Source organism: Carassius carassius, chromosome 14, assembly GCF_963082965.1.
Source record: "Carassius carassius chromosome 14, fCarCar2.1, whole genome shotgun sequence".
Lineage (NCBI taxonomy): Eukaryota > Metazoa > Chordata > Actinopteri > Cypriniformes > Cyprinidae > Carassius > Carassius carassius.
In genome coordinates, this window is record NC_081768.1 from 3,174,060 (window position 1) to 3,199,703 (window position 25,644).

The window sequence follows — 25,644 nt, forward strand, 5'->3', positions numbered from 1 at the left end:
AAATTCTACATGTAAGCAAAGATGCCAATAAAGAACCTTTCATTGAATATTTTTTTTATAATTATTTTTCCTAAGTGGGAAAAACATCTAAAGAACCTTATTACACTATAAAAAAAATCTTCTGTTCAATGGATGTTAAAAACTCTCCAGTGCCAATTAAGAACCTTTATTTTTTTTAGAGTGTGTGAAGAAGGGAATTTCAGTTATTCGAGTTGAACATTATGTCTTTCATACAGGTTCTACCCCCCCCCCACCCTTAATTCTTCAAGGATTTAAGATGAAATTATTTCAAATAAAAACCATCTGAACCAGAATCAAAATTCTCCCAACAAACTAAACATCTTGCACTTACAGAGGTAACAGCATTAAGAAGTGCAAAGTGGCAGTTTTTTAGTTAAATACGGAGTCGAGAAAGCCCAAATAAAATTAGTCCTCACATGACGCACAGATATTGAATATTTATGCAATTGCACATACACGGAGTAACAGTAACCACAATAGTATGTTGGACAGATGTAATTTATTACAGCTGCTATAGTTTGTAATGCCATTATCAACTGCCATACATTTACCATTTGAGCCAAATAAAGGTAAACAATTTAGGTAGAATTTGCTCGGCCTGCTCAATTATTTTCCTCATAGTCTTTTTGTTTGCATTGTGAATGTTGTCCTGCTGTGCCACAAATGTTATTTTTATTAATAACATAATAAAATGTGCACCAAATACTAAGTTTGGCAATTGTAAACCTGGTTTGTTTTGAATGCAGCAAGCAACATGACATTGTTTCAAAATGCTCATGATTCACTTGTGACTTGTGATCAAACATTATTCAACCTGACTGTACATGAAATATACCACAGAAGAGACTAGCCCGTGCAAAAGAAGAACTATGGTGCTTTTGTTGTAGTTTAATCTAAGGTGTTTGTGTACATTTAGAGTCTGATGGTGTGGTTTGAGAAGATCCCAGCCCTGTGGGTTTGACCATCACAAGCCCATCCCACATGGGCGTGGCTTCTCCGTTTTACTGTGAGGGTTCACTTCAGTAAATAGACAGAAGAACAACTTGCTCTCTCTGCGCAGCAGACAAGAGAGAGTGAGCCTCGGCGAGGAAGTGCACTTAAGAATAAGACACCGAGACAAAAGAGACCATTCAAAACAACCCTGTGGACATTTTTCACATAGGATCTTATCTGACAGCTGCTCTAAGCGAAACAAACACATCGAGAGATTTCAAGTCATCGATTTGTCTGCTGTTGGAACTGTGCTTTACTATTTCCACTTTTTTTAATCTCTGGATATTTCGAAATTTACACTTCGTTTTGTTGTCTATCGCTAAGATGATGCGTTAACGCGAGTTTGCCGCAGCGGATATGTCTGACACGTCCAGGTGAGTTCATACGCGCGTATCGTACATACTGTACATACAACCGGCTTTCTTTAGGACAACTTTTTTGCACTTTTTTTTTTTTTGCACAACATTGTCTTTCAGATGGGATTGCATGTAAAAAATTTACGCGTTATGACATCTGATCGCCGAGATTTAAAATCAGTAAAGCTGTTTAATAAAATAGGACATTTGTCAAGATCACCTTGGATTATTTTTCGTGTTGATATTTTATGCTAGCGAAGCATAACGAGCAAAAAAAAAAGTTGCGCGGGGCGCCGAGGGGGAAAAAAGTGAAACTTCAGATGCGCGTTTTACATAGCGTCCAGCCAAACAATGTCGCAAAGACAATAAAAGTTGAGATATAGTAGAGGAGTCCACTCCCCTCAGTGGACCATACGTGTTGACATTTAACCAGAGTGAATTATTGAACTGATTGCAATTGTTAACGACATGCACATGTTTGCTTTGTTTTCTTTTCCGTCATCCACTGAAAAATAAGTCCAAATACGATGAAAACCTGCGGTTGTTGTTGAAGTTCTACAGATGTACGCCAGGCGATACTCTACCAACGTGTGTAAAATATATATTTATTCGCGCTTTACTGTCGAAATGTGACTCGAAATGTTCCCGACTGGAAACAGTGGCGAATTAAAACGTGCCGTTCGATACGTAGCCTATTTTTTATTATTACTGTTTATTTATTTTAACTATCGTCTATAATCTGTCGGTCTGTTAGACTGACACTAACAAACTTTGTCCGCTATTGTTTGCTGTCTGAACACTTGGAGGCGTCGACGCGCTCCTATTATTGGAAACTTTGTTTTGGTTCGCATATTATTTCGCCGCCGCTCTCTCTTTGAAAATAAATCGCTATAAAACTCGTTCAGAACCGAGGGATGATAGTAGAATATGGAGCACAACAGGTGAAATTAAAGAAAGAAAGTAAGGCGTCGCGATCGCGTTGCGTCAGACTCCCCGCACGTACAGTACATTATTCATTACTGTCAGTAAAATGCTGACTTTACAACTCGCTGACAAGAGACATCGAAGCAAGATATAAAGAAAACCGAAGAACGCAACTGCGATCCAGTCGCGTGCGTGTTTCTAACTCGCGCAGCTCCTACGGACTATAAAGTACTTACTAAGAAGTGCAAGGGACAGCAAATTCAGCGGTACATTAGGTGATACTACAACATCATTGACGGAGTTTGTTCTATTTTTATTTTAGCGTGTAAGTAATTGTTTGGTGTTTTATTTCTGTATTCCCCGCTGTTTTGTCATGGTTGTTCCGCGGTTTGTACAAACCGGCATGACTGACGAAGCTGAACTGGTTTACGGAGAAATGCGAGATGTGTTTTCATTTTAAAAAGCGCGACATAATGAACCCGTATAGACCAGAACGATTAAACAAAGTCGAACGCGTGTAAGTTAGATTCCGCTATAAGCGCGATCTCGAAGAGCCGTGCGTTATTCGACGCGACGCCCTCGCGCGTTCTTGAGTTTCATCCCAACATGTAGACTGTTTTGCTGTAAGGAAGAAATAGGAAGTTGAAGTGGAGCTCGTCTGTGACGCACTTTGCCGGTTGTGCCAGCAGAGTTTTCAAGCGCGTGCGAATCGTCACGAAATAGACTGGAAATTCAAAACCCCCTGCCGACAACCCACACAATTCCTCTTCGAATCGCTTGCAAAAGACAGTAATGATTGTTTTGTTTGTTCTGCAGAGAGCAAACGCTGGCTAACGGCCCGGCCTCGCGGGGAGGCGGAGAGAGAGCCGGTGGCGGAGCTGTCTTGCGCACCGAACACTTTGACTTCCCTCAGCCGAGCGATGGGGACCCGTTAAGGGGAGGGAATGCCATGTCGAATAGTCACCAGTCGAGGTCACCGATGTCCCGATCCTTCTCCAGGTCCTCTAGTGGCTATTTTTCCGTCGACAGCGATTCTGTGCCAAGTTCCCCGTTTATGCCCAATATTTCCGAAGCGCAAGACGACCAAAATGATGGTAAGAGCCCACTGGAGAAAAAAAGGCTCTATTTTGTGGTGTGTAAACACGACACTGACGCGACTAACAGCGAGGCATCATAACGGTTTCTCTCAGTGGATTAGTCCGTTAAGAATTGGATCATTTCAAATTGCAGGTTTTCCCGCCTTTGTGTGACTGAGCTGTGAATCACGCGCGCTCTTCAATGTTTTGACGAAATTTATAATTTATAATTATTGATTTTGGATCATTTTCATGGCGATAAAAGTAAATGATTCGTTAAATTGTCGTTTTAATGCTATCTAAAACGAGGCTTTATTCCCAAGGTCAAGGGTCAATTTGGTTTTGGGCCCCTGGGGGTCAGTGGACAGATATATAAAACATAGATTTTCTTTTAAAAAAATGTGTAGTAGTGAAAATGTAATACATTAGTTATATAATAAGCATGTTAATCAAAGACATTAGAAAATGTTGGCAAATAAAATCTAGCCATTTTATATATGTTGGGGATCTGAATAGAGGAGGGGGTCGCTGGGTCTGTGAAGTAAAAAATTAATAAATAAACTAGACTATCCAAATAGACAATGACAGATTGTACAGGTGAAATAAAGGTGCATAAAAATAAGAATATAGCTACATCTCACTGTTTATGAATGTCATCCATGTAAGTGCTTTGGATGTTTAACTTGGCTCTCAGTTTTCCACATTAGCACAGTGATAAGCATAATGTTTTGATGCTTGGCAGTGCACTTGTCTCGAAAATCTCTTCCAGAAAGCATGTTCTTCTCATTAAGGAGCAGCACAGATCTGCCTAAAGCCAAGTCGAATCATTTGTCTTTGTGAAAGCTGCTCTAAAAGAAGCAACCTGCATTTCCTCTCTGTTAACATCAGATTGTTCGCTGCATTATGTATTCTAAAGCATGCACCCTCAGCTTGGTTCATTCACAATATCTTGCAAACCCGGTGCACCTGAGACGCATGACCACAGCATGTGACCCATCTTCTCATAATGCCTCAGATAGAGTGGGCTGATTTGCCTGTTGTCTTCTTGTTTACCTTCACTGTCACCGAGGCCTCCAGAAAGCAGTTAGAGACTCAGTCTTAGTGCATGCAGTCAAAATAGACTAGCCTGTCTTTTGTGAAGTCTAGACACGAGATCCAACCATCTCTGTTTTCCCTATTGAGAGCCTGGAGATATGAGATGGTGATAATTGTCTTCCTGTAGCCACTCTTAATGGCGAAGAGAAACAACAATAACTTATCAGGGCTCTCATCTGTTGCTTTCTCGACAGCAGAGTTCCTCTACCAGTGGCCTCTTGTTTATACCTTTAGCTGCTGCATTGTGCTGGCACAAGGTCTTAAATTTAAACGTATGAACTCTGCCCTTTCTGAGCACCTCTTATGGGTCAAACGTCTTATTTTGTCCAAAGATAAATAAAGATGCGGTGATAAACAAAGCCAGAACTGAGCGCACACACAGTCATCTGACCACTGCAGTATTGATTTAGATGTCCTCATTTGAGATGTTGTTGTTGGTGTAGTAAAGTTGTTGGTGTAGTTACAGTGTAGTAAAGGCCTGAGAGAATGAGGTGAAAGTGTTGACTGAAACTCTGAGTGATATTTGAGATATTGTCTGGTTCAGTTCATATAGGTCTAGCAGAGTTGTGAAAGGAAATGAGTATCCATTGGTCCTAATATGATTGAGCATGAGAAATAACAGTCAAACAGCTTCTCGCTTGAGTCATAGCGCGAGATCAATTTGAGTTCAGAAAGAATTTGGGTGATATTAGCGTTTCGCCTCATAACCTCAGCTATCGTTCAGCTACTGCCTTACAACCGACAACGTGGAATTCTAGCACTGTTAGGAAATATTAAATCATGATAATGGCTGTGGAAAAACCAAACCAGAGGTTGCAGAGGTGGTTGTTGGCACCAATCGATGGCATGCAATATACAGGACAAGAAGTCTTGCATGGTGTGGCAATGATTTTTGTGTTTAGTCAAAGAGTGTTTATTTTTTCATGAAATTTGGATTATTAATCCTGACTTTCTGTATGACCATATGAAGACAGTGTGGACTCTGGTTCTTGAAAGAAGGAAAAACAGTAGATGGATGAATTGAAATAAGAAATGTCTTGATTTGTAGTTGTTTTACTGCTTGTTTAAATTCCATCCTCAAGTCTCTAAATAGGACTTATTCTTCTTAATCCTGGCCTTCATAATTCAACTGCACACAAAAGCTTGTTTTCATAATCTTTAGCCGAAATTTTATAACTTAGACCAGGGATAGGCAACATCGGTCCTGGAGGGCCACTGTCCTGCAGAGTTTAGCTCCAACCCTAATTAAACAAACCTGAACAAGGCAATCAGTGTTTTCGGGATTACTAGATAGATACAGGCAGGCAGAGTTTTTATGAGGCCTGAAGCTAAACTCTGCAGGATAGTGGCCCTCCAGGACTGGAGTTGCCTATCCCCGACTTAGACTGATATTTTCAGATGATGTCACAAATTATTCCTATTCCGAACTTCAAAGATCAGATTTTCAGAAAATCAGATTTATCTGTTATAGACTCACTTTTACTTTGGATTTTTTTTTAAATAAAAGGGATATATATATACATACATACATATTTTATATATATTTTTAAATAATCTAATATTAGTATAATATTTAAAAAAAAAATTGGTCCACTATAAAAAAGTATTTTCTGGAGTTGTAAATATTCAGAAGGATTATTGCAATGCGTTTTACAAATATATATATATATATATATATATATATATATATATATATATATATATATATATGTTTATATATGTTTTAGTTCAATGTATTACTTGCCATTTCTTATTGTGTTATTACATAGCAGTTTTACTAGCAAATGAAAATAGTTTCTACACCATTTTTTTGTTTGTTTGTTTTGTTCTGCAAATTCTGTGTTCTGTGTTACTTTTCAGTAAAAAAAATTAATCAGATTCATCTTTGATAGACCTTTACTTTGTACATTAAGACATTTCGTTAGTATTTTTAATGTTTGAATCACCTTTACATAAAAAAAATTATATATATATATATTATATAGTGATACAAAATATTTTGCTCATCCCTATCATTTGAGGTTTGAATGTCTTAAAATTGATTTTGCTTGTGTTTTTCAGAGGTATGGTTTGACGAACCTAGCCACCAGCACTTGCAGATGGCAGCACCTGTGGAAGCCATGGGGCCGGAGATGGCGGTCGCTCAGGAGCTGCGGCGCATTGGAGACGAGTTCAACCGTCTGTACTGTCTGGGGGTGAGTAATATTGAGTTGACACCATAGGATCAAGTGCAGGAGATTGATGATGATGAAATATTTTCACTCGCTAGAGCAACAGCTTTCTTTGTCTGTCCAGGTTAGCTGGTTTGAATTCGCATTTGGAAGCCGCCCCCTCGTATATCAGAGTATAAATCAGGTGTTGCAGAGAGGAGCATGCATACGAAAGCGGCATCGCAAGTCTCTGCAGATCAGGGCCTTAATGAGGGAAATGTTTACTCTGTCTTTGTAAAGGGAGCTTTATTTTCATAACTTGTATTTCTTAATGTTGCATCACTTCGGCAGCAGTCAAGAAATCAAGGTTCTTCATCAAGAATCAAGGCTTGATATGGTGTTCACACTTTCGCCTTTCATCATCTCATTCTCCATTACTAGATTCTACAATCACCAGGAACCGTTAATTAAGGGATTTATGATTCCTCTTTGGAGTCCCACTTTTTATTTTATTTTATTAGTAAAAATAATGCAGTTGTAATACGGAGTAATATTAAAATTAGCACCACTATATATGAAATTTGTCAAATCAAATCAGCATCAATTATTCTCCTTAATATTCATACTGCAATTGCCATGCATTGATGAGCAATTATTACATTAGATAATATAGATATGACCTTGTTAGATTAATGTCCAGGGCTGTATGACTCAAATTGTGTTTATGTGCATTCCTTATGCAAATATAGCCATGCCAGTACAGTATGTCCACCTTTGGTTATCTATTGAACATCCAAACCTGTTTTCACTGTATGGCGATGCTGATGGCTCTGATAAGATTCTGTTATTGTATTTGTTAAATCTGAGATGATTAATACCTCCGTTGAAGAATTAGTGCCTTTCACCTCTTGGACTCCAGTACTGTGTCATGCTTCCTGTTTGGGCAGCTGTCCAGTTGGACGCAGTTCTGTCTGGTAGTATTTGTGTTTATTATGTTGTGTCAGATCTTACGCTCCTGAATTAGCGACTAGCAAATGTTGCGTCTTTGAGGATTTGAAGTTGAACAGCTTCTCATAGCCGCTCTCTGTAGCAGTGTTAAAAGACAGAGTTTTGATTGAGGTCATCTCTGTGAGCTCAGCATGCAAATAGAGCCTTATCTACTCCGGCTATCGTTGTCTGGTTATTGCTGCGTAAAATTACCTCAGTCATTGTTCAAGTGAGCAAGGCCTGCAAACCTCTCGAAAGATATACCTGTAGGCCATGAGCCCAGACGTGCTCATAAACAGCTCAACGGTACATTTATTAGCGGTGCTTGTTAAGGCAACAGTTACTATTTATTGCTCATACTTGGGGTTAAGTGTGTGAACAAAAGTCGGACATTGTTTTCATACATTTCTATCTTCGTACATACATTTACACCATTTTTTCATACACTACCCATTTAGAAGTTTGGTAAGATTTTTTTAAAATGTTTTTGAAAAGTGCTCACCAAAGTTGCATTTATTTTATCAAAATACTTAAATATTACAATTTAAAATAGCGGTTTAATAGCTGAATTTTCAGCATCACTACACCAGTCTTCAGTGTCACATGATCGTTCAGAAATCATTCTAATTTGCTGATTTGCTCCTTAATAAACATTTATTAATATTGAAATCAGTTGTGCTGATTTTTATTTGAAAAATAAAATCTTACTGTCCCCAAACCTGTGAATGCTAGTAGAAATAGGATTTGTTCTTCATTTGATTGTTAAGCTATGTCTCATACTTCACTATGCCTGTGGCAACTTTGTTTTGTTTTCAAAGTTTTTTTATTTGCTTAAAATAATATCCTTCCAGAACAATCACATGTTTTCAGAGAGATATGCTCTTATAGAATGCTGCATGACGCATTTGCTGTTAACAAGTGCACTTGATTCATCAGTGATTCATTGTTGCTGGATGTGTCGTGTTTGCCTGGTTCTCCAGACACACCCTGTAGCCTAATCAGAGGAGACGTTTGGGTTTAGCACCCCAGAAGGCCATTAAAAAAAAAAAAAAAAAACCTTTTAGGCTTTAAACAAAGAAACAAGTAAAAGTTTAAGAAAGTAGCTATAAAATAATTATAGCTTATTATTAATAAAAATAATAAAAATAATAAATTTCTTAATTAAATAAAATTTACATCACTTTTTCACGTTATTTTTAAGCTTCCTTGTACATCCAGGTCAGAATTGTGAGAAAAAAAGTCAGAATTGTGAGATTTTGGGATGTAAACTCAATTCTAAGAGAAAAAAAAGGCAGAAGTGTGGTGTGTAAGCTCAGAATTCTGAGTAAACAAGTCAGAATTTAGGGATGTAAACTCAATTCTAAAAGGAAAGAAAGAATGGCAAAAAGGTCAACTCAGAATTCTCAGGTAAAAAGGAAACTCAGAGTTCTGAGGAAACAAGGATGTTAACTTAGAATTCTCAGGAGGGAAGTTAGAATTCTGAGCTTATGTGTATTTTAATGGTTTATTTTAAAGCATTTTAAGCCATCTTGAAGTCCCCTTTGGAAGCAATGCAGGTGTATAATTTTGGTCATTTTACATGTTGAAATAATAATGTAATGTAATATAATGCACAACTCAAAACTAATCTTGAAGCACAGTTGAGAGTGGATGCCAAGTCCACTCGAATGTTATATCCATTTAATGAATCACAACAAGCAGCCCTAACATTACAGGAGCGTGTGCGTGACAACAGCCTCGTACGGAGTCTGCTGTGTTTCAGAAGACTCAGGAGGAGCAGAATTCACCCAACCCCTCCCCCCCACCCCACCCCCCAAATCGCCCACTTCTCTTAAAGACTCAGACTAATAGCCCTGGTGGGGTTTCTAATAGGCCGATGGGTCGTCTGAAAAGAGAGAGAGAGAGAGAGAGAGAGAGAGAGAGAGAGAAAAGAGGGAGGGTTGCATGGCAGCACTGTATGTGTCTGGGACAGCTCAGCTTCATTATGTTTACCCTGCGGTTAGGCTCTGGGCTCTAATTATGCAGCGGATCAGTCTCCTCAGCGCCATATAGACGCACTCGGGCCGAGCGAGAGACACTCACTGTCAGGGTCAGAGAGGAAACGGCCGGCCAGCACTCCAAATGGAGGGGTTGGACTCCACGCTTTTGTTTGTTTCTCTTCTCACGTGTCTGTGTTCGAGGTTTTGATGCTCCTGCGTGTGTTAGTTTGTTTAGATTTTGGAATAATTGATTGGAAAAGCAGTCAATGAATTGAAGAACTTCCACATTTAACATGTCAGATTAAACAAAACTTTTATTAAATTAAACAATTGACTTCCATGATCAATGGAAGAATAAAATATGAATGGTTATATCTTCTGTGCTGCTATGTGGTTGCTAGGGTATTCCAAGTGGTTGCTAGGTTGTTACTAAATGGTTGATAGAAAGTAGCAAGTAAACTACGATGTAGACCAGTGAATCTCAACCTTCAGGAGTTTGATGCTCCTGTGCGTGTTTGGATATTTAGTCCACATTTGGTTGACCTCTAAATGGGGATTTTTGGAATAACTGATTGGGAAAAATTGTCAATTAAATGAAGTATTTCCACATTTAAAATTAAAAAATATAGAAAATGCCATAATATGTCATTAAACATTTGACTTTATGAAAAAAATGCTATCTTGTCTGTGTAAAGCTCACGTCAGGACACTGCTATCTGGTTGCTAGAGTACTGAAAATGGGTTCTAGGGTGTTGCTAAGTGGTTTATAGTGTTTAACTTAAGTAAATTATAATGTAGACCTGTGGTTTTCAACCTTTTGAACCTTTCTGACCCCGTTTTCTGACCCAGTGAGTTCCAACTACATACAACTACTACAACTACTACTACAAAATATTGAGTAGAAATTGTGAATAATAATAAAAAAATTCCTGATCCATAATCAATATCTTACAAAAAGATATTGTATAAGGATTTTTTTTTTATCATTCACAATTTCTACTCAATGTTTTAGAGCTTGGCATAATATATATATATATATATATATTATATATATATATATATATATATATATATATATATATATATATAACATTTCTGTAGAAATGCTGATGTAGTTGTATAATTTGTACAAAATTACCCCCCCTTTCCAGGTCTAGAAATCATCATAATTAAAATTATGCTTCAGGACATAATATCCTCAAGTCTCTAAATATGACCTGGTCCCCAATTCATTGTAAATTTGAAACTTTTTGGCTTGTTTTATTTTATTCTTTGCCGGACTAAAATTGTAATTTCAATCACTTAGAAATGCAATATCACACCTCTCCCACTCAAGACGCTCGATTTGAGGTATTAGGATGAGTTGTAGCTAATAACGTCTAACACTTTGTGTTAGGGATTTGAATAAAGCCCGAACAGTAAGTATGAGGAATATTAATAATGATGCTTGGCACAATAAAAAAATAAATTAAGAAAGACTTGAGCAATCAAATCTCTTTTGGCAGCCGTGTTTATTAAATGCAGCGGCGCAAGAACTCAGTGTGAGCTTTCCGTTCAAGTTCCTCTCATAAATAGAAAAGATAATCAGAAACTTCAGCTGGGATTTATTGGAGGCTCTATAATTGTCCTGGATGTGCAGCATTCTCCAGCGCTGGCTCTGATGGAGGAGTGCTGGTGTGACATGCTAGCACTCTGTTAGTAAGCACCGCACTAATGCAGAGCAGATGTCTGGCCACAGAGCTGCTCGTTGTTCCAGTGCCGCTAATGTCTGCATCCCGCACTGCAAAATCCCACATGACGGACCTTTGTCAGCTCTTTGCATCAATGCTCTTTTGTTGCCGCCCTCTTCCCTGGAGAACTGGAACAGTCTAGAGTATTGTAGCTGGTGAAGTTTCTGTTGAGTCATGCGGCTACCTCTCAGGAGATGATTGCATGCGTTTATGTCCGAACATGCTGCAAACTCACTGTCTCCCTGAGGGTTAGTGCAGTTTGAGTGACTAGCAGTAAGTCAGAACCTCAACTGTCCTTCCTAGCGCAGCTGGAACGAACCAATGGATGCTTCACGGAGTAGATAAGATGCTTGAGTTGACCTTAAGGCCCATTCACACCAAAGAAGATAATTGTTCAAATTCGACGAAAACAATACAAAGAAACAATATTGTTGGAATCACTTCCAGAGTGATTTTATGAACAATAAATCATTGACAGCCAATCAGAATCCACCTGACTTTAAAGAGCTTGAGCATTTAAAGTAGCAGATGCCAAAACTGCAGCACATGTTTATGTTACACTGAATACTATTGTGCATTAGAGTGAACACTAATATAGTTATATGTATCATTATAGTTATTGTTCTTGGTGTGAACATGCCTTTTGTAGGGGTAGATGTTCTATTTAATATGATATGGATGAAAATGTGCAATGGTTAGAAGTACAGTGCATTCAGTATGTTTCGTTATGTAGTTTGGTGGGAAATTAAAAAATAAAACTCTGAAAAACAGTTTTTTTTTGGATGTTAATTAGATTAGAATGACAAAATGTCTTTCAATTATTGTGGCTTTAGAAATCACAATAATTTTAAGTATTTTTAATAATAAAATTTAATAATGAAAATATATGAAAAAAATAAAAATGTTAATAAATTTGAAATTTTTCTTCAATTAAATTTTAAATTGAATGTTTTATTTTAAGAAGCAAATTTGTTGCATTATTTTTCAGTCATTGTGAAGATTAGTTAATAAAAATACAACTATTCATGCAGTTGTTATAGTTAACTAAAACCATTAAAAAATGCTTCAAATATGTTTTTCACAAATGGAAACTTTCTGTAAAGTTTGAGTTTTTAATAAATATTGTCATTAGTGTGATTGAGGTCCCAATTCCCAAATTCTGCTTCCTGTGCATCTGTTTGTACCTTCCTCTCATGTTTTTATGTCATTACACTGATTTTCACAATAATACACATTCCATCATACGTCTTTGCACTGTAACTGCAGGCTGACGTGCAGCTAATATGGAGTAGTTTCTTTGTTGCTCCATGTTTTTCGATTTCGTCAGGTTGTCACATGCTATTCGTCCACGTAAACTGAAAGCACATGCCCTTGTGTTGTATTACATGCATTTTACCAGCTCTGGCAATAGCAAACCGACCATCTGTGAATGTATTAGCAGCTCACTACAGTCTGTGAGGGTTGTTTTGCTGCGCTCTGGCTTTGTTGAGTTGTGGCAGCTCTGTTTTTCCTTGCATGTGGTCGCAGTTTTTTTCCATGCCAGACTCTATTGTCCCTGCGAGATGAGTCAGGGATGCCACCCTTCTTCTCCCGTACGCTCTCTCTGTTTGCCCCCTGTCCCACAGTACAGATAGAACTCTAGATAAACACCAACTTTTGTGTCAAGAGCTCCTTTAAAGCTAACAGTGGCACAATTGATCCCAGATGGAGGATGCGAGAGCTGATATGTCGACTCAAACCGGGCTGAAATAGTAAATAAGACTGTGTTTTTCCGCAGCGGTGAATAAGCTAATTGTGCCTGATTAGAGGGATGCGCGTCTGTCATTTTTCTCGATCTGCAGTGTCACGCTGGTTTTGAAGACACACTCACCACATCACAACCAAGAGCCTTTTCGTGACCCACTTAAGTTGTGCATGCAACACACAACTGCGCTTTCTTAACAGCATATGAACGGTTATATAAACTAGTGATACACCAATAAATCTGATGCTGTTTGGCTGTTTTAGGGTCATCCTATCTGTGTCCAATTAATGGAAGCATTAAATCTCCCTCCAAATTTTAAAGCAGAAAGTTCCGACTTGGAATTCTGATTGTGTTTGAAGCAGTTTTAAAATTTTACCATCCTTAAGGGGCTTGTACCTCATGTAAAATGTTTGATTACAGTCAGATAAAAACAATAATTTGTCCTTTTTAAATGTGAGTCAAATGCTTTAGTGCAATTGAAAATGTTCCATTGGTTTTTGCAAATGCCAACTAACAGGCCAAATATAAAATGTGAATATAGCTCGGCTTTGTACAGCATTTATACATTATACATGCATTTTAAAAGTATTTAAATTAATTGCACTACAGGCTATGCATTGTGCAGTTGATATTAGTGCTGGCCGATATAGCAAAAAATAAAATAAAGTGTTATCCCACATGAAGTGGTCAACATGGAGTAAGTGTAAAATATCTTTGCAGAAACAGTGCATTAAATATGAAGACAACTATTGTATAAACTTCTCTTAAACATAAATATTATGAAATAATAAAAATGCTAAATATTTATTAACCAAAATGAAGCCATTCAGTTTTAGAGGGCAACTCAAAAAGTCAAGGCAGTTCAAGTTCAAAATGGCAAAGTACTGTATAACCCCAGTAGTATGCTATTATATATCAGCAGATTTTAGCCTGTCACTATTATGCAAACATTAAATATCAAACATACAGTAGTAGTTCTTTACAGGTTTTTCATTGCACTGCTCTGCTTTTCCATTGTTTTTCTGTGTAATCATGCACTTGACGAACATGTTTGACCATCTAGTCTTGTGCAGCATCTCATGCATGAAGCAGAATTTTTGTCATTTTGTAGCATTGGTGTATTATCAAAATGTCTTAAGTGTAAAAATATTCAAAACGATGATTCCTTGATTTAAATCTTTTTAAATAATAATTGCTAAATATTATGTTTGAATTAATCACCCACCCCTACCTGATAAGCGCATTTTATTTCATGCAAAAGCAATCCTAATCTCTGTTTATTGCTACTGGTCATTGAAAACCCATATCAGTAAACAGCACTTCTTCAGATCACGCTTCCTGCATATTTAACTCAATATGTGGCACTGCTTCCTCTCTGAAGTGCCCCTTGTATTCGGTTCACCTAAACTCAGTGACCTCAAGAGTTATCTTGTTGTGGAAATCATTGACTCGCAGTGATGCGTGGTTTAGCGTTGACTCACTCAAGTCAAAATGAACGTCATGTGAAATGATGCAGCTTTTGAAACGAGCTTTTCTCTTTGAAGCATGTTCACTTTAAGCACCACAGCCCCATTGACTCATGAATCTCTTCGATAACCACACACACACAACACATGGTAAAATCTCCCTCCATTTCACTCCACTTCCTCCTCACCTGTTTCCTCTGGCTGCCTCTGGTCCTTCCTTGGGCACGTTGTGATTTTTGGAAGGGCTTTTACTGAATTGAAAGCTGTTTTTTTCACTCTCTATCTTTGTTTGCAAAGAAAGTGTTTTATGACAGGGCCTAATTTAGACCCCATGCAGGTCGAACGTATTCATAGACGCACACCTGCCTTGATTCAGTGATTTAGGTTCATTAATGAATGTGTGTGTGATAGCCAGGTGAATCTCATAAAATGGGTCATTTCGCCCCAAAACCAAAAAAAAGAAATAAACTATATTTTGCATAAAGAAAAAGCAGGAAAAGAAAAAGGCCTTTTCTTGTGACATTTAGTTTATTAATGTGACATTATTAGCACATATATATATATATATATTAGAATTGAAATTGTGAAGTTAATTAAATTTTGGCATAAATAAAAGGCCTCTTTTAAGACCTTTTTTAACATAGTTTTACTGCTTATTTTACTCTGTTTTATATTGCATATAATTGTATTTATGATACAATTATTTTAATTGTTTATCTAAATATTCTAAATATTTTCTTTACTAATTATATAATATAAATAATATTACTTATATTAATTATAATTATATAAATCATTTTGTTATTTTGAAACATTCGTGTTAAGATTGTGGGCTGAAATAGCAGTTTTTATAAGATTCACCCGGCCTGATGATAGTTGCCATCTGAAAGTAGATTCTTACCCTGGAGGTGAGGGTCACGCCCCGGCCTGCTGTTTTTCATCCTCCTTAAATTCTCTAAAGGAAAGGCTTTTTTTATTGTCTTTTTTTCTGGCTTGTAGAGTGTGTTTCCTCACGAGTTCCTGCCAGTCTCCTGGGGGAAATGCTCTCGCTGTTTATCGCAGTCATTCAGCACGCTGGGTGAACGCAGCGCAGAGCTGCAGGCCAGAAAGAGGCCACCTGGTTCAGGTCAGTCGCTGCCAAATCTCACAGACCTGGAGATCACCGGATAACCTGGCAGCTGCTAGTTCCTGTATTGCATTTGTTGTAGATCTGACCGGCGTACAGATACTGTAAACCCCTCAAAACATCAAGGTCTCACCATGGTATTTCATGTGTCAACATGGTGCAGAGTGTCACGGTATATGCTGAAGGACTTACCTGGGCGGCTCTTTACTGTAAAGATTAGTGAGATCTGCGAGTCAGAATGATCTCATGTGCGTACGTGCACTAATATGTGTCCAAAAATAGTAGATTAGTAAGGTAAACACTATTATTTTTAGCATTTAGCTCCAAATTCAACCCCTTTTCTAAAAAGCATTTTAGCATTCAGGAAATGTAATTAAAAGATGCACCATTAAGAAGAGTTTGTGTGTTATGCTAAAATGCTTTTATTCAAGCTAAACCCTCAATTTAGAGTCACATCTCTATGTTTATGCCCTTAAAAGCAAAATTACAGCTATGGAATGTAAATGTATTTTATATATATATATATATATATATATATATATATATATATATATATATATATATATATATATATATATATATATATATATATATATATATATATATATATATATATATATAATTAAAACAAATGCAATATAGCACTGCAGTGATAATGTATTTTGGTATGCCAACCTCTCAACAATACGCAGTAATTCTGGTTCCCTCAATGAAAGGCCAATAGGATTTTCCATTGGTTTATGGGTTACTGCAGAAAATAGGCTCTGTGGCCAACAAAATAATCTCTATGATAATTTTAACTCATGAATTTTGAAGTTTAAATACAGTCACCAGAAGAAAAAAGCTTAACGTAGGCTTTAAAAAAAACAAACAATATGCTACCATTTCACATCTGACTACTCTTTCAGTCTTTATTTTTAAAATATTACCGGAAAGTTTGAGTTGCATGACAGGATTTGCCATCCCTAAAGGACATTGGGGATCCAACACCTTTTTCTTGTTAGCTGTCAGCAGCAGTTGTCTATTAGCATTGTACTATTTGATTTTAATAACATGATTCTCAATTAAATGCCTTGTTTTTCTCTCATCCGAACAGGCCGGTGCAGGCGGGAACGATGCTCCCAACGAACACGCCATCATCGTGTGGATGAATGACCTTATTGGACGTGTAGTACAGTTTTTCCTGCGAAGGAGATGATTGACACATTGAACACCCAGCAGACGCGTAGCAGACATGTAGCATCATACATCACCCCCCCAACCTGACTGTAAATATGTACATATTGAGGAATAACAGCAGTGCTGCTCTTCCGCAACCTCTCCGGGTTTCGGCGTACAGTTTTGGACCTGTCGGGATATGTGCAGACCTGGACGGATACATAAATCGGGAACCCTTGGCCATCCATAGACTGACTCACAGCAGAGGTTCCTGCGTTCACATGGAAAGCTGAGCCATTACATGCTGTGTTGACATGAAGGTTTTTGTTGAAGCCCATGTGGAGTGTGGAAAACGTGCCTTCATTGCCTGTTTGCCCTTGACACATCTCTCTTTTTTGTCTTTACCCTGTCTTTTTCTTTATTGCTTTCATATTTATTTCCACTGTATTTAATTTGTACATTTTGTGCATAATTTCATGAACGTGGACGTTAGTTGATCAAGCGATGATGTTAGTGTTTCTGCCTGTCCCTCATGTGTTCATTGGCTCCAAGTTTGCACTTGCGATTGGTTTGAATAGTCTATACAAATACAAACCCCAAAACAGAAAATGAAGTTAGATTTTAATAAAATTGCAATTGAAGACATGACCGAAACCATCAACAATATATAGAAATTTGACACATAACATTTGAATGATGATTTACCTTTAGTCCGTCTTTTTCTTGGATTTTACATCGGAAGTGCATTCTCACTTTGAAGCCAGATAATTAAAGTCTTTTTCACATGACTCACGTCAATCCCAATACATCGGGAAACTTTGAAGCACCGAGCTATACCTTTGTTATAAATAGGAGGGACATGAATATTAATTAGGTTATATGATGTTCACGCAGTAGTCTGTATACTGATATATTGAAATTCGTATTAGTATTGGTTAAAGTATGGCTGCCACTTTCCATTTTAGTGTGTTGCTGATGCAACCATTTGGAAGAAACTTCTGCTACAGATTTGCACTGGAGCCAAGGAAAATTGACAAAAAGAATAATTACTTCCCAAAAGATCCCATCCTTAAGGTGACTCTTTAAGTTTTGTGGCAAAAATCCAGTCATTTCAATAGGAATCCACACAACTGAGAGTTTTGCATCAGGGCGAAAAAGTATGAAGCGAAATTCGCTGAACAAAAGGTTTGAAAGTGACTTCTGTGACCTTTTTTGGCCCGTGAACTTTAGGTGGTATTTCACCTAGTTATAACTGTTGATATTGCTTTAACATAATTTTAAATAATATTAACTTGAAGCCATTTTGCCACTGAACTTTTAAATCACGTTACACACGTATGAACCTACATTTGTCCAACCATTTTTTTTTTACTTTTTACCCAGTTCTTATCCAGAAAGCCAAGAAAATAGCTTTGCCGTTTTGCCATCTGCAACACTTTTCCTGCAAAGATCAAAGTACCGCTTTATGCTTAAAGTGTTTAAAGATGAGAGTCATGTGAAAAGGTCTTCTGAACGACTCCTAAATCTCATATTTTAAGCATTGTTTTGTGTTATTAAATTCCTGTCACTAAATAATTCAGACCGTCATGCAAAAATAGTAAGTATGTGTAACTAATATGGATGTATTTGTTGTTTTGACATAAATATTCCACATTTGGTATTTTTGTTTTGTTAGGTTAATTGTTTGGTTTTATTAGAGAGCATAAGTGATATTTTGGGCTTGTAACTGATGATTTCATTAATGATAAAACAGCATGTGTTTATTACTTGTTTTGTGAATATAGTTTAGGTCAAGGGGTTTTATATGGAATAGCTTTCCTCCGAAGTGATCATGCACATGGAAGAAACTGCATTTAAGTGCCTTGCTCAAGTGCACAATGGTGATAGATCAGGATTTTATTCACAGAAACATTGTTTATGGTTACACCAAATTTGGGACTGAAATTTGCAGCCGTTCTAGTTCTTTGCCCATGTCCACTAGTAGTGTACACATTACGACTAACAAACTGGCCTGACTAAATGACCTTTAACAGTCTCAGGGACTAAGGAAAAAACACCTGTGTAGATTTCTTGAACAAACCAGTTTTCCATCTTTACTTCAGCTAATAGATTCTCCTCCCGGCTTTGCCTTTTATTACCGTTCTCCCAGTATTCCAGTAATCAATGCACAAGGTTCGGGATGAGTCATCAAGTATGTTGGTATAACAATGATGTGTTTTTTTAAGTCACAAAGATTTAAATATGAACTTATGTATTGACTTCCTACCATGAAACGTGTTGCTGAAAGTTTAGGAAGTCGGTTAGACAATTCCACTTGTGGAAGATGCATGGCCCTGTGTTATCACATGCATTTGTTTGTATATCGGTTTGTTGCTCTTTGCCAAAATGACAATGTTTAGCTTGTCTACCGTTCCAGGTTTACCATTTAAACCAAAGACCTCGTTTTTCAATGCATACTACATTGTGTCATGTTGCATGTGTTCATTCTTTGCCTTTGCTGAAAGATTTAAGCAGCATTCCCATTCTTCAGCCCTTTGATTCCAGAACAAACTGTTTTTGTTTTTCTCACGAATTACAGGCCAACCTGTGTGTTTCTCACTGGACCTCTGACTGAGTCTTTTCAGTCCTGTTGCACTGAACACCCGCATCACCCGATCTGACGCCACCCAGGACCCAGTACATTTGTAGCACAATGATCATTTGTTTCTGTTTGTTTGTTTGTTAAATGCATCTTTTTGTATTTTGCACTGAACTATTTCTGTGCTAATTTGTGCAATACTGCTGTAAATAAAAGCCGCTTTTTTCATCTTTCTAAATACAGAGTCTGTCTCTTTTAATAAGCATTAATCCACAGATTTGAATAAAACTGATGGGTTTAAGTTTTTATTGATGCCCTGCAGGAAATGTAATTGGATCAACATCACATGTAAATCACAATGAAAGAAATTAAAGTCATTTTTGTATCACTAGAAGATTAAATTAATTCAATATAAACATTTGGGACTGAAAATCTTAAGAACCGTACACTGTGCAAATTATTAATATTGTCATTATTGTGCAAAATAATGTGCACTGGACGGAGTGAAACAAGTACACAAATGTACTTTAAATAAAATTAAAGATTAAGTTAGTATTAAAAATGAATCATCAAATAAAATGTAAGATAACCAGTCCTAAAATGTTGTCAAAAATAGTATACACCTTAATAAAAAAGACAATACAGGGTGATTCTTGATTTATTTAAAAACAACAAAAATTTAAATTTTCATCATACATTCTGCAATAAGATAACATAAAAAAAACATTAATATATATGCATGCTTTATTGTTCTATTTTATTTGATCAATAAGTTGTCAACATGTTTTAAAAAATTTAAATCATCAAATTAACCAATTTTAACTTCATTTATTATATTGTACAAGATTCAACTACAGGTCAGTTTAATATGATTTAACTTTAAATAAATTGAACAGACAATCTGATTAAAAATTTGTAGTTGCACACTGTAAAGAAATTTGTCATGCATAATCAAACAATTACTTTTAATCAATAACTGATCAAATCGTACCATTCATTTGGGTTACATCACTAAAAGCCATTTACACGTCAGATTAGGTACACTTTGTACAGCCTGCATGAAAAACTCAATGTTGCGACACAAGACTTTATTTGTTTGTGAGATCTGGAAAGTCTCTCTTCCTCCAAATGAGCGACCTATCAGTGCTCTTCAGCAGGACATGGAAAGTACGGTACCTTCCACAACTTGGCATCAACTGTGACATAATTCCATAGTTTGCTTTCAGCCAATCAGGGTGTGGTCACATGACTGCACGTGCACTGAAGAGGAAGGATTTATTGAGAATGTTAGAGTTATGTCTAACTTAGCATGACTCAATTAACCATGCTCTGACACGACAAATTGCATCACATCCCCTGGTTAAAAAGCAGCACTTTATTGATCTATGTGGGAACATTCCCATGCAAATGATTCTCAACACAGCTAACAATGAGAGGAACATTGAACTCAAGATATACTGCCATTTTAAACTAATATTTCTAAATTGACAACCCTAAAGTTATAAATAAATAGTCTGTAATTACATTAGCGAACTTTGTGTGCTCTTTAAATGCTTATTTAAAATTAATAAGTATAGCAATGTAAAACATATGATGATAACATATGAAAAATTATTTATTCACATTACTCCTTGTTATTTACTGTTGGGTTGCTTTGAAAAAAAAAAAGTATTATAACTGAATTGATGTTTTTAATTTTATTTAAATGTTATACTATTGCATACCACACAAATATTTCACATCACGCTTAGTCATTTATTTGTTTATCCTGCAGATTTCACAAGATAAAATCTGAAAAACGTCGACCAGTATAGTCTACAAAGCTTTGACAAACACGATTTTCTTCTTCCCCACTGGAAAACAAAAAAAGAACTAAATGAGTGTCTTTTTTGTTGTTGATGTTGTTAATGTTCTTGGCATGAGGAAGTGCTTAGTGCACAAGGGTTAGAGTATAAATTCTTAAACTCACATTATGTCACACACTTCATTTCATCTGAATGTAAGATAATTCATTGGCACTTTGAGTGAGTGTCTGTGCTGTCAAGTGTAATGTAACTCAAAGCAAACAGATGCAAATTCTTGCACAGTTCTCAAACGCCATGCTGGGTTCCAGCACAGCCGCTGTTCATTGTTGGTTTCCCTTTAGTGTGAAACCACATCTTTCAGGAAATTTGCAGTCTTCATTGGAAGGACACACACTCACAGGTGTGTTTGGCTGTCACAGCTCACCCTTGTGCAGAACGGGGGCCATATGCTCAGGATATTGTGGTTTAGACCCCAGACATATGTCTTCCTCTATTGACTTCATTCTCATAAAGAAGTTCCATCATGCAAACACCTCAACATGTTTATCAGCTCACCTGGGAGAAACCCTCATCTCCAGTACTTTGCAGATTTTTTTCATGTCAGGTGTGTCTATTATATACATCATTCATCATTCACTTCATTCAAGTAAAGCAGCTGTAGCAAGACAATGGTGTCATTATTAGGATGTTGTGGATATTGTAGATGTTATTGTATTTTGCTGATATTGTAGATGTTATATTAGATGTTATAGTATTGTTTAAATGCTGCTTTATGATATTCTTTTACTAAACAGTCAAGTAAAATCAATGTTGCAAACTTGAAAAGTGAGGCAAATGTTTGCAACTTTGATTTTACTTTACTGTTTAATACTTTAAAGTTGCTTTGAAACAATCTGTATTTTATAAAGTGCTATAAAAATTTAAATGATTTAGATCAACTTCATTAATATTATGCTATAATGTCAGCAGTAATGGTGTGTCCAAGTCGTGTCAAAAAGATTGTTTTATTTATTTTTTTATTAAATGCACATGAATGTCATTGCACATGTGTTATTACGAGTGGGGAAACTTGGGATTTTCTTTAAGTCAAGAGTTTGAGAAAATCTATCAGATGCAATGGATGCAGTATCGGGATTAATGGTAAAAAAAATTTTTTTTTCACAATTTACAATAAAACAAAACACTATAGTATTGTACAAATATGATAGAATATGTAGTGATTCAATTGACAGCACCTTAACAAATTCATAAATAAAAACATAAATTGCCATCTTGCTCCTGTCAAAGATTTCTGCGTAGCTTTTATCCAAAGCTGGATACCACTTTGAAATATACATTCTAACGCTACAAGCTAAAGTCAAACTAAACCCCTGGAAAAGTAGTTAGCTACATTTTTTAGTGTATAGCTAACTATAATGAAGCCTTTTAGGAGGGAGAAATATTTTAGTAAATGTACAGCTTTCAAATAATGCAATCCACCATGAATGGTTATTTTACAATGATTAGTTTAAAAAGTGACACAAAAACAAAGTAGCAGCAGCATTTAAACAAAATATTGTCTGTTTGGGTTAGGGTTAGAGTTATATGTAATATCCAGATTATATGCAATAAAACAAATATCATATGCCATCTTGCCATCTTTTATGTTTGTTTTATTAAGGATGACTCTATTGATGTCATGCTATAAGTGAAGTCACATTCAGCCAAGTAGGGTGACCTATACTCAGAATTCGTGCTCTGCAATTATCCCATCCAAAGTGCACACACAAAGCAGTGAACACACACAAACCATGAACACACACCCGGAGCAGTGGAGCAGTATAATGTCAGCAGCAAGAACCATAACAAAAGAAAACAACCTTCAGCAATCCAACACTACACTTTCTGGAACATAAATCTCATCAATGATAACACACATTATTATGGTAATATAATGGCAACAATCAGATTAAATATTGCTAGATTTTACCCCAGCCACAAAGCATGCTGGGAACCCAGCAGTGCCACTGTATTTTACTGCAGAAACTACAAACCAATTACCTAGAAAAAAGCGAGACTTCCCAGAGCCACAAATGTGTGGATGTTTCAGCAGAGCAGGTTTGATTATCGCCACAGTTCACTTGGCTGTAAAGGTGTGCGCAAAAGTCAACAAATGTCATGCTACACTGCTTCCCTGTCACTAAAAGCAGCTAGTTACTGGAAAAGCAACAGTGTATTGAAAACAGCTGAGTTACTGTCACACTCCTACAAATATCTAGTTAGCACCATTGCTGCTTTCACTCCCCAATGCTAAGAAACAGAAAAAACTTTAAGCATATTAATTTAGATCTACACAACAAAATTGTGTTTCTCACCTGAACCTGATTTGCTTGCTTTTGACTGATATAATTCTCTGAAATGTACAATCTTCTAGATTTAATTATGTTAGGGGAATGTAAACCAATTTAGTTTATTCTACAACATGTTTGCAGTTGATGTTGCCTACACAATCTCATGGTAATTTGTTTTACGTTTTGGTGCCTAATTTGTATAAACTGGATTCCAAGAATGCTTGGATAATGTAAATAGGAAGTTATTTAAATGAGGTATTATTTTTTCAGTAAGCAACTGGAAAGTTGAGTCAATTTCATTTTTGCTGTTGACATTGCCAACACAGTTTCATGACAATTCGTGACTGGGTTTTAGCAAGTTATTGGCTTATTTTTATGAACATTTATGTACATTTGTACATTTCTGAACAATCTGTTTTGCCAAAATAATGTTTTTAAAATATATATATATATATATTTTAGTACTATTCACATTAACATTGTACCAATGTGTACAAAATCGTCACCTCCTAATTGGTGAATTGGTAACTAATTCATAAGAATTCATACAATTTCATTTGTAAGTTTCTGTACAATCCTTTGAGAGGTGGGTCTTTATGCTTAACTGTTTTCGAAAAAACTGAATGTTTTCGCACGATTCAAATCAAACAACTACATACCTAATCGTCACCTTGTAAAACATTAATGCTTTCTCATGAACTCTGAAAATGCAGTTCCCTTTCAGTCGGTCACTTTCAACATCACGTTTGTAATGACCAATTTTGGGATCTCACTTAGAGAGACCAATTCACTTCGAGTATAAACTAAATGAGCCAATGCACATTGGCATGCAATGAATGCATCCAATTGCTGCGGATCACAGCGCGAGTATTACTAAGCAGCAGGTGCAATGCATAGTCAGCTTTTCGCTTTAGGAGCCGAGCAATCACATCCTTTTGCCCCTGACTACTCTACTGAGAGAAGAAGACTGAATGAGTTCAGAGTTTGGAGCTCTTGGTGAAAGAGCTTTTTCCCTAAAAGAGCATTAATGGGTGCGTCTTTTTAAACACGACTCCATCTAGAAAACTCGACGTTACATCTTTGTAAATATGATGTTATATCTTGCTACAGACAACGTATCACCCGGGCGTTTCAGGATGTGGTCATTACCAGGTGTTGGGTGATGGTCACGATCACTGCCTCACATGTCTGGGAATTAAGCACACTGAGGTGGCGTTTGTGGATCAATCATGTTCTCATTGTGTAGATTGCAGTCCAGCTGGTGAACGATGCGATAGAGCTGGTGTTACCCAAAAAAGGTGGTGGTTTACAACGAATCTTGGACCTTGGACCAACCAATCCTTTCATGCAACAGACCATTGCTGCGGTTCACATTCGAAGGACAAGAATATCAGTACATGGTCCTACCCTTCGGACTGTCCCTGTCACCCCATGTCTTCACGAAAGTTGAGGAGGCAGCCCTGTTTCCCCTGAGAGAGCAGGGAGTTGGTGATCTCGCACCTCAGCCGGTTGGGCCTGTGGGTCAACTGGGAAAACAGCAAACTGTCCCCAATGCAGAGGATCTCTTTTTTGGTATGCAGTGGGATTTGGTCAAACAGAGAGCACGCTTCAAGCAGGAACGTGGCTAGTCAATGTTGAACTGCCTGAATATGTTGAAGAGCAGGACAGTGGTCCCACTGAAACAGTTTCAGAGGCTCCAGGGACATATGGCAGCTGCAGCGGCATATATATATATTATTTGTTTTACTGCAATTATACCACACTGAAAAAAATATATGGTATAGAAACAATTTTCATTTAGAAAATGCTATTAATTGATTACGAAGAAACAGCAATTAATGCACTGACTTAATTTAAAGGGGGTCATGAAACCAAAATTCCCATGATCTTTTAACATATAAGAGGCAATTGTACTATAAAAACATCCTGTAAGTTTCAGAACTCAAATCTTAAGTCTAAAAACAGCTTGTGTTGAAGCCAATCTGCCAAAACCACCGCTTTTGGAATGTTGGACTCTATGATGTAATAATGTGGATAAGCACCGCGTACTCAGAAGAAGATGAACGTGTGCTTTGACATCACTGCTTGTTTAGCCCCAGCCACCAGTTCGCTCATGTAGTGTTTTA

At 36.9% G+C, this 25,644-nt stretch overlaps 1 protein-coding gene across 2 annotated transcripts; it reads left to right on the plus strand.

The window, feature by feature from the left end:
• Positions 1-745: 745 nt before the first annotated feature.
• On the plus strand, positions 746-17,976 carry LOC132156729 (bcl-2-like protein 11). Of its 2 annotated transcripts, XM_059565712.1 has the most exons (5): positions 746-1,388; positions 3,111-3,388; positions 6,527-6,660; positions 15,521-15,647; positions 16,744-17,976. In XM_059565712.1, the coding sequence occupies exons 1-5, from the start codon at positions 1,372-1,374 to the stop codon at positions 16,800-16,802; spliced, it is 615 nt and encodes a 204-aa protein (XP_059421695.1). In that variant the 5' UTR covers positions 746-1,371; the 3' UTR covers positions 16,803-17,976. The 2 variants fall into 2 exon arrangements, with proteins under 2 accessions (XP_059421695.1, XP_059421696.1); XM_059565713.1 differs by lacking the exon at positions 15,521-15,647 and having other exon boundaries at positions 1,032-1,388.
• The last annotated feature ends 7,668 nt before the right edge of the window (positions 17,977-25,644 follow it).

Coding starts and splice junctions, on each gene's coding strand:
- LOC132156729 (XM_059565712.1), top strand. Junction 3,389..6,526: donor GCAAGACGACCAAAATGATG/GTAAGAGCCCAC, acceptor TGTGTTTTTCAG/AGGTATGGTTTGACGAACCT. Junction 6,661..15,520: donor ACCGTCTGTACTGTCTGGGG/GTGAGTAATATT, acceptor TCTGGCTTGTAG/AGTGTGTTTCCTCACGAGTT.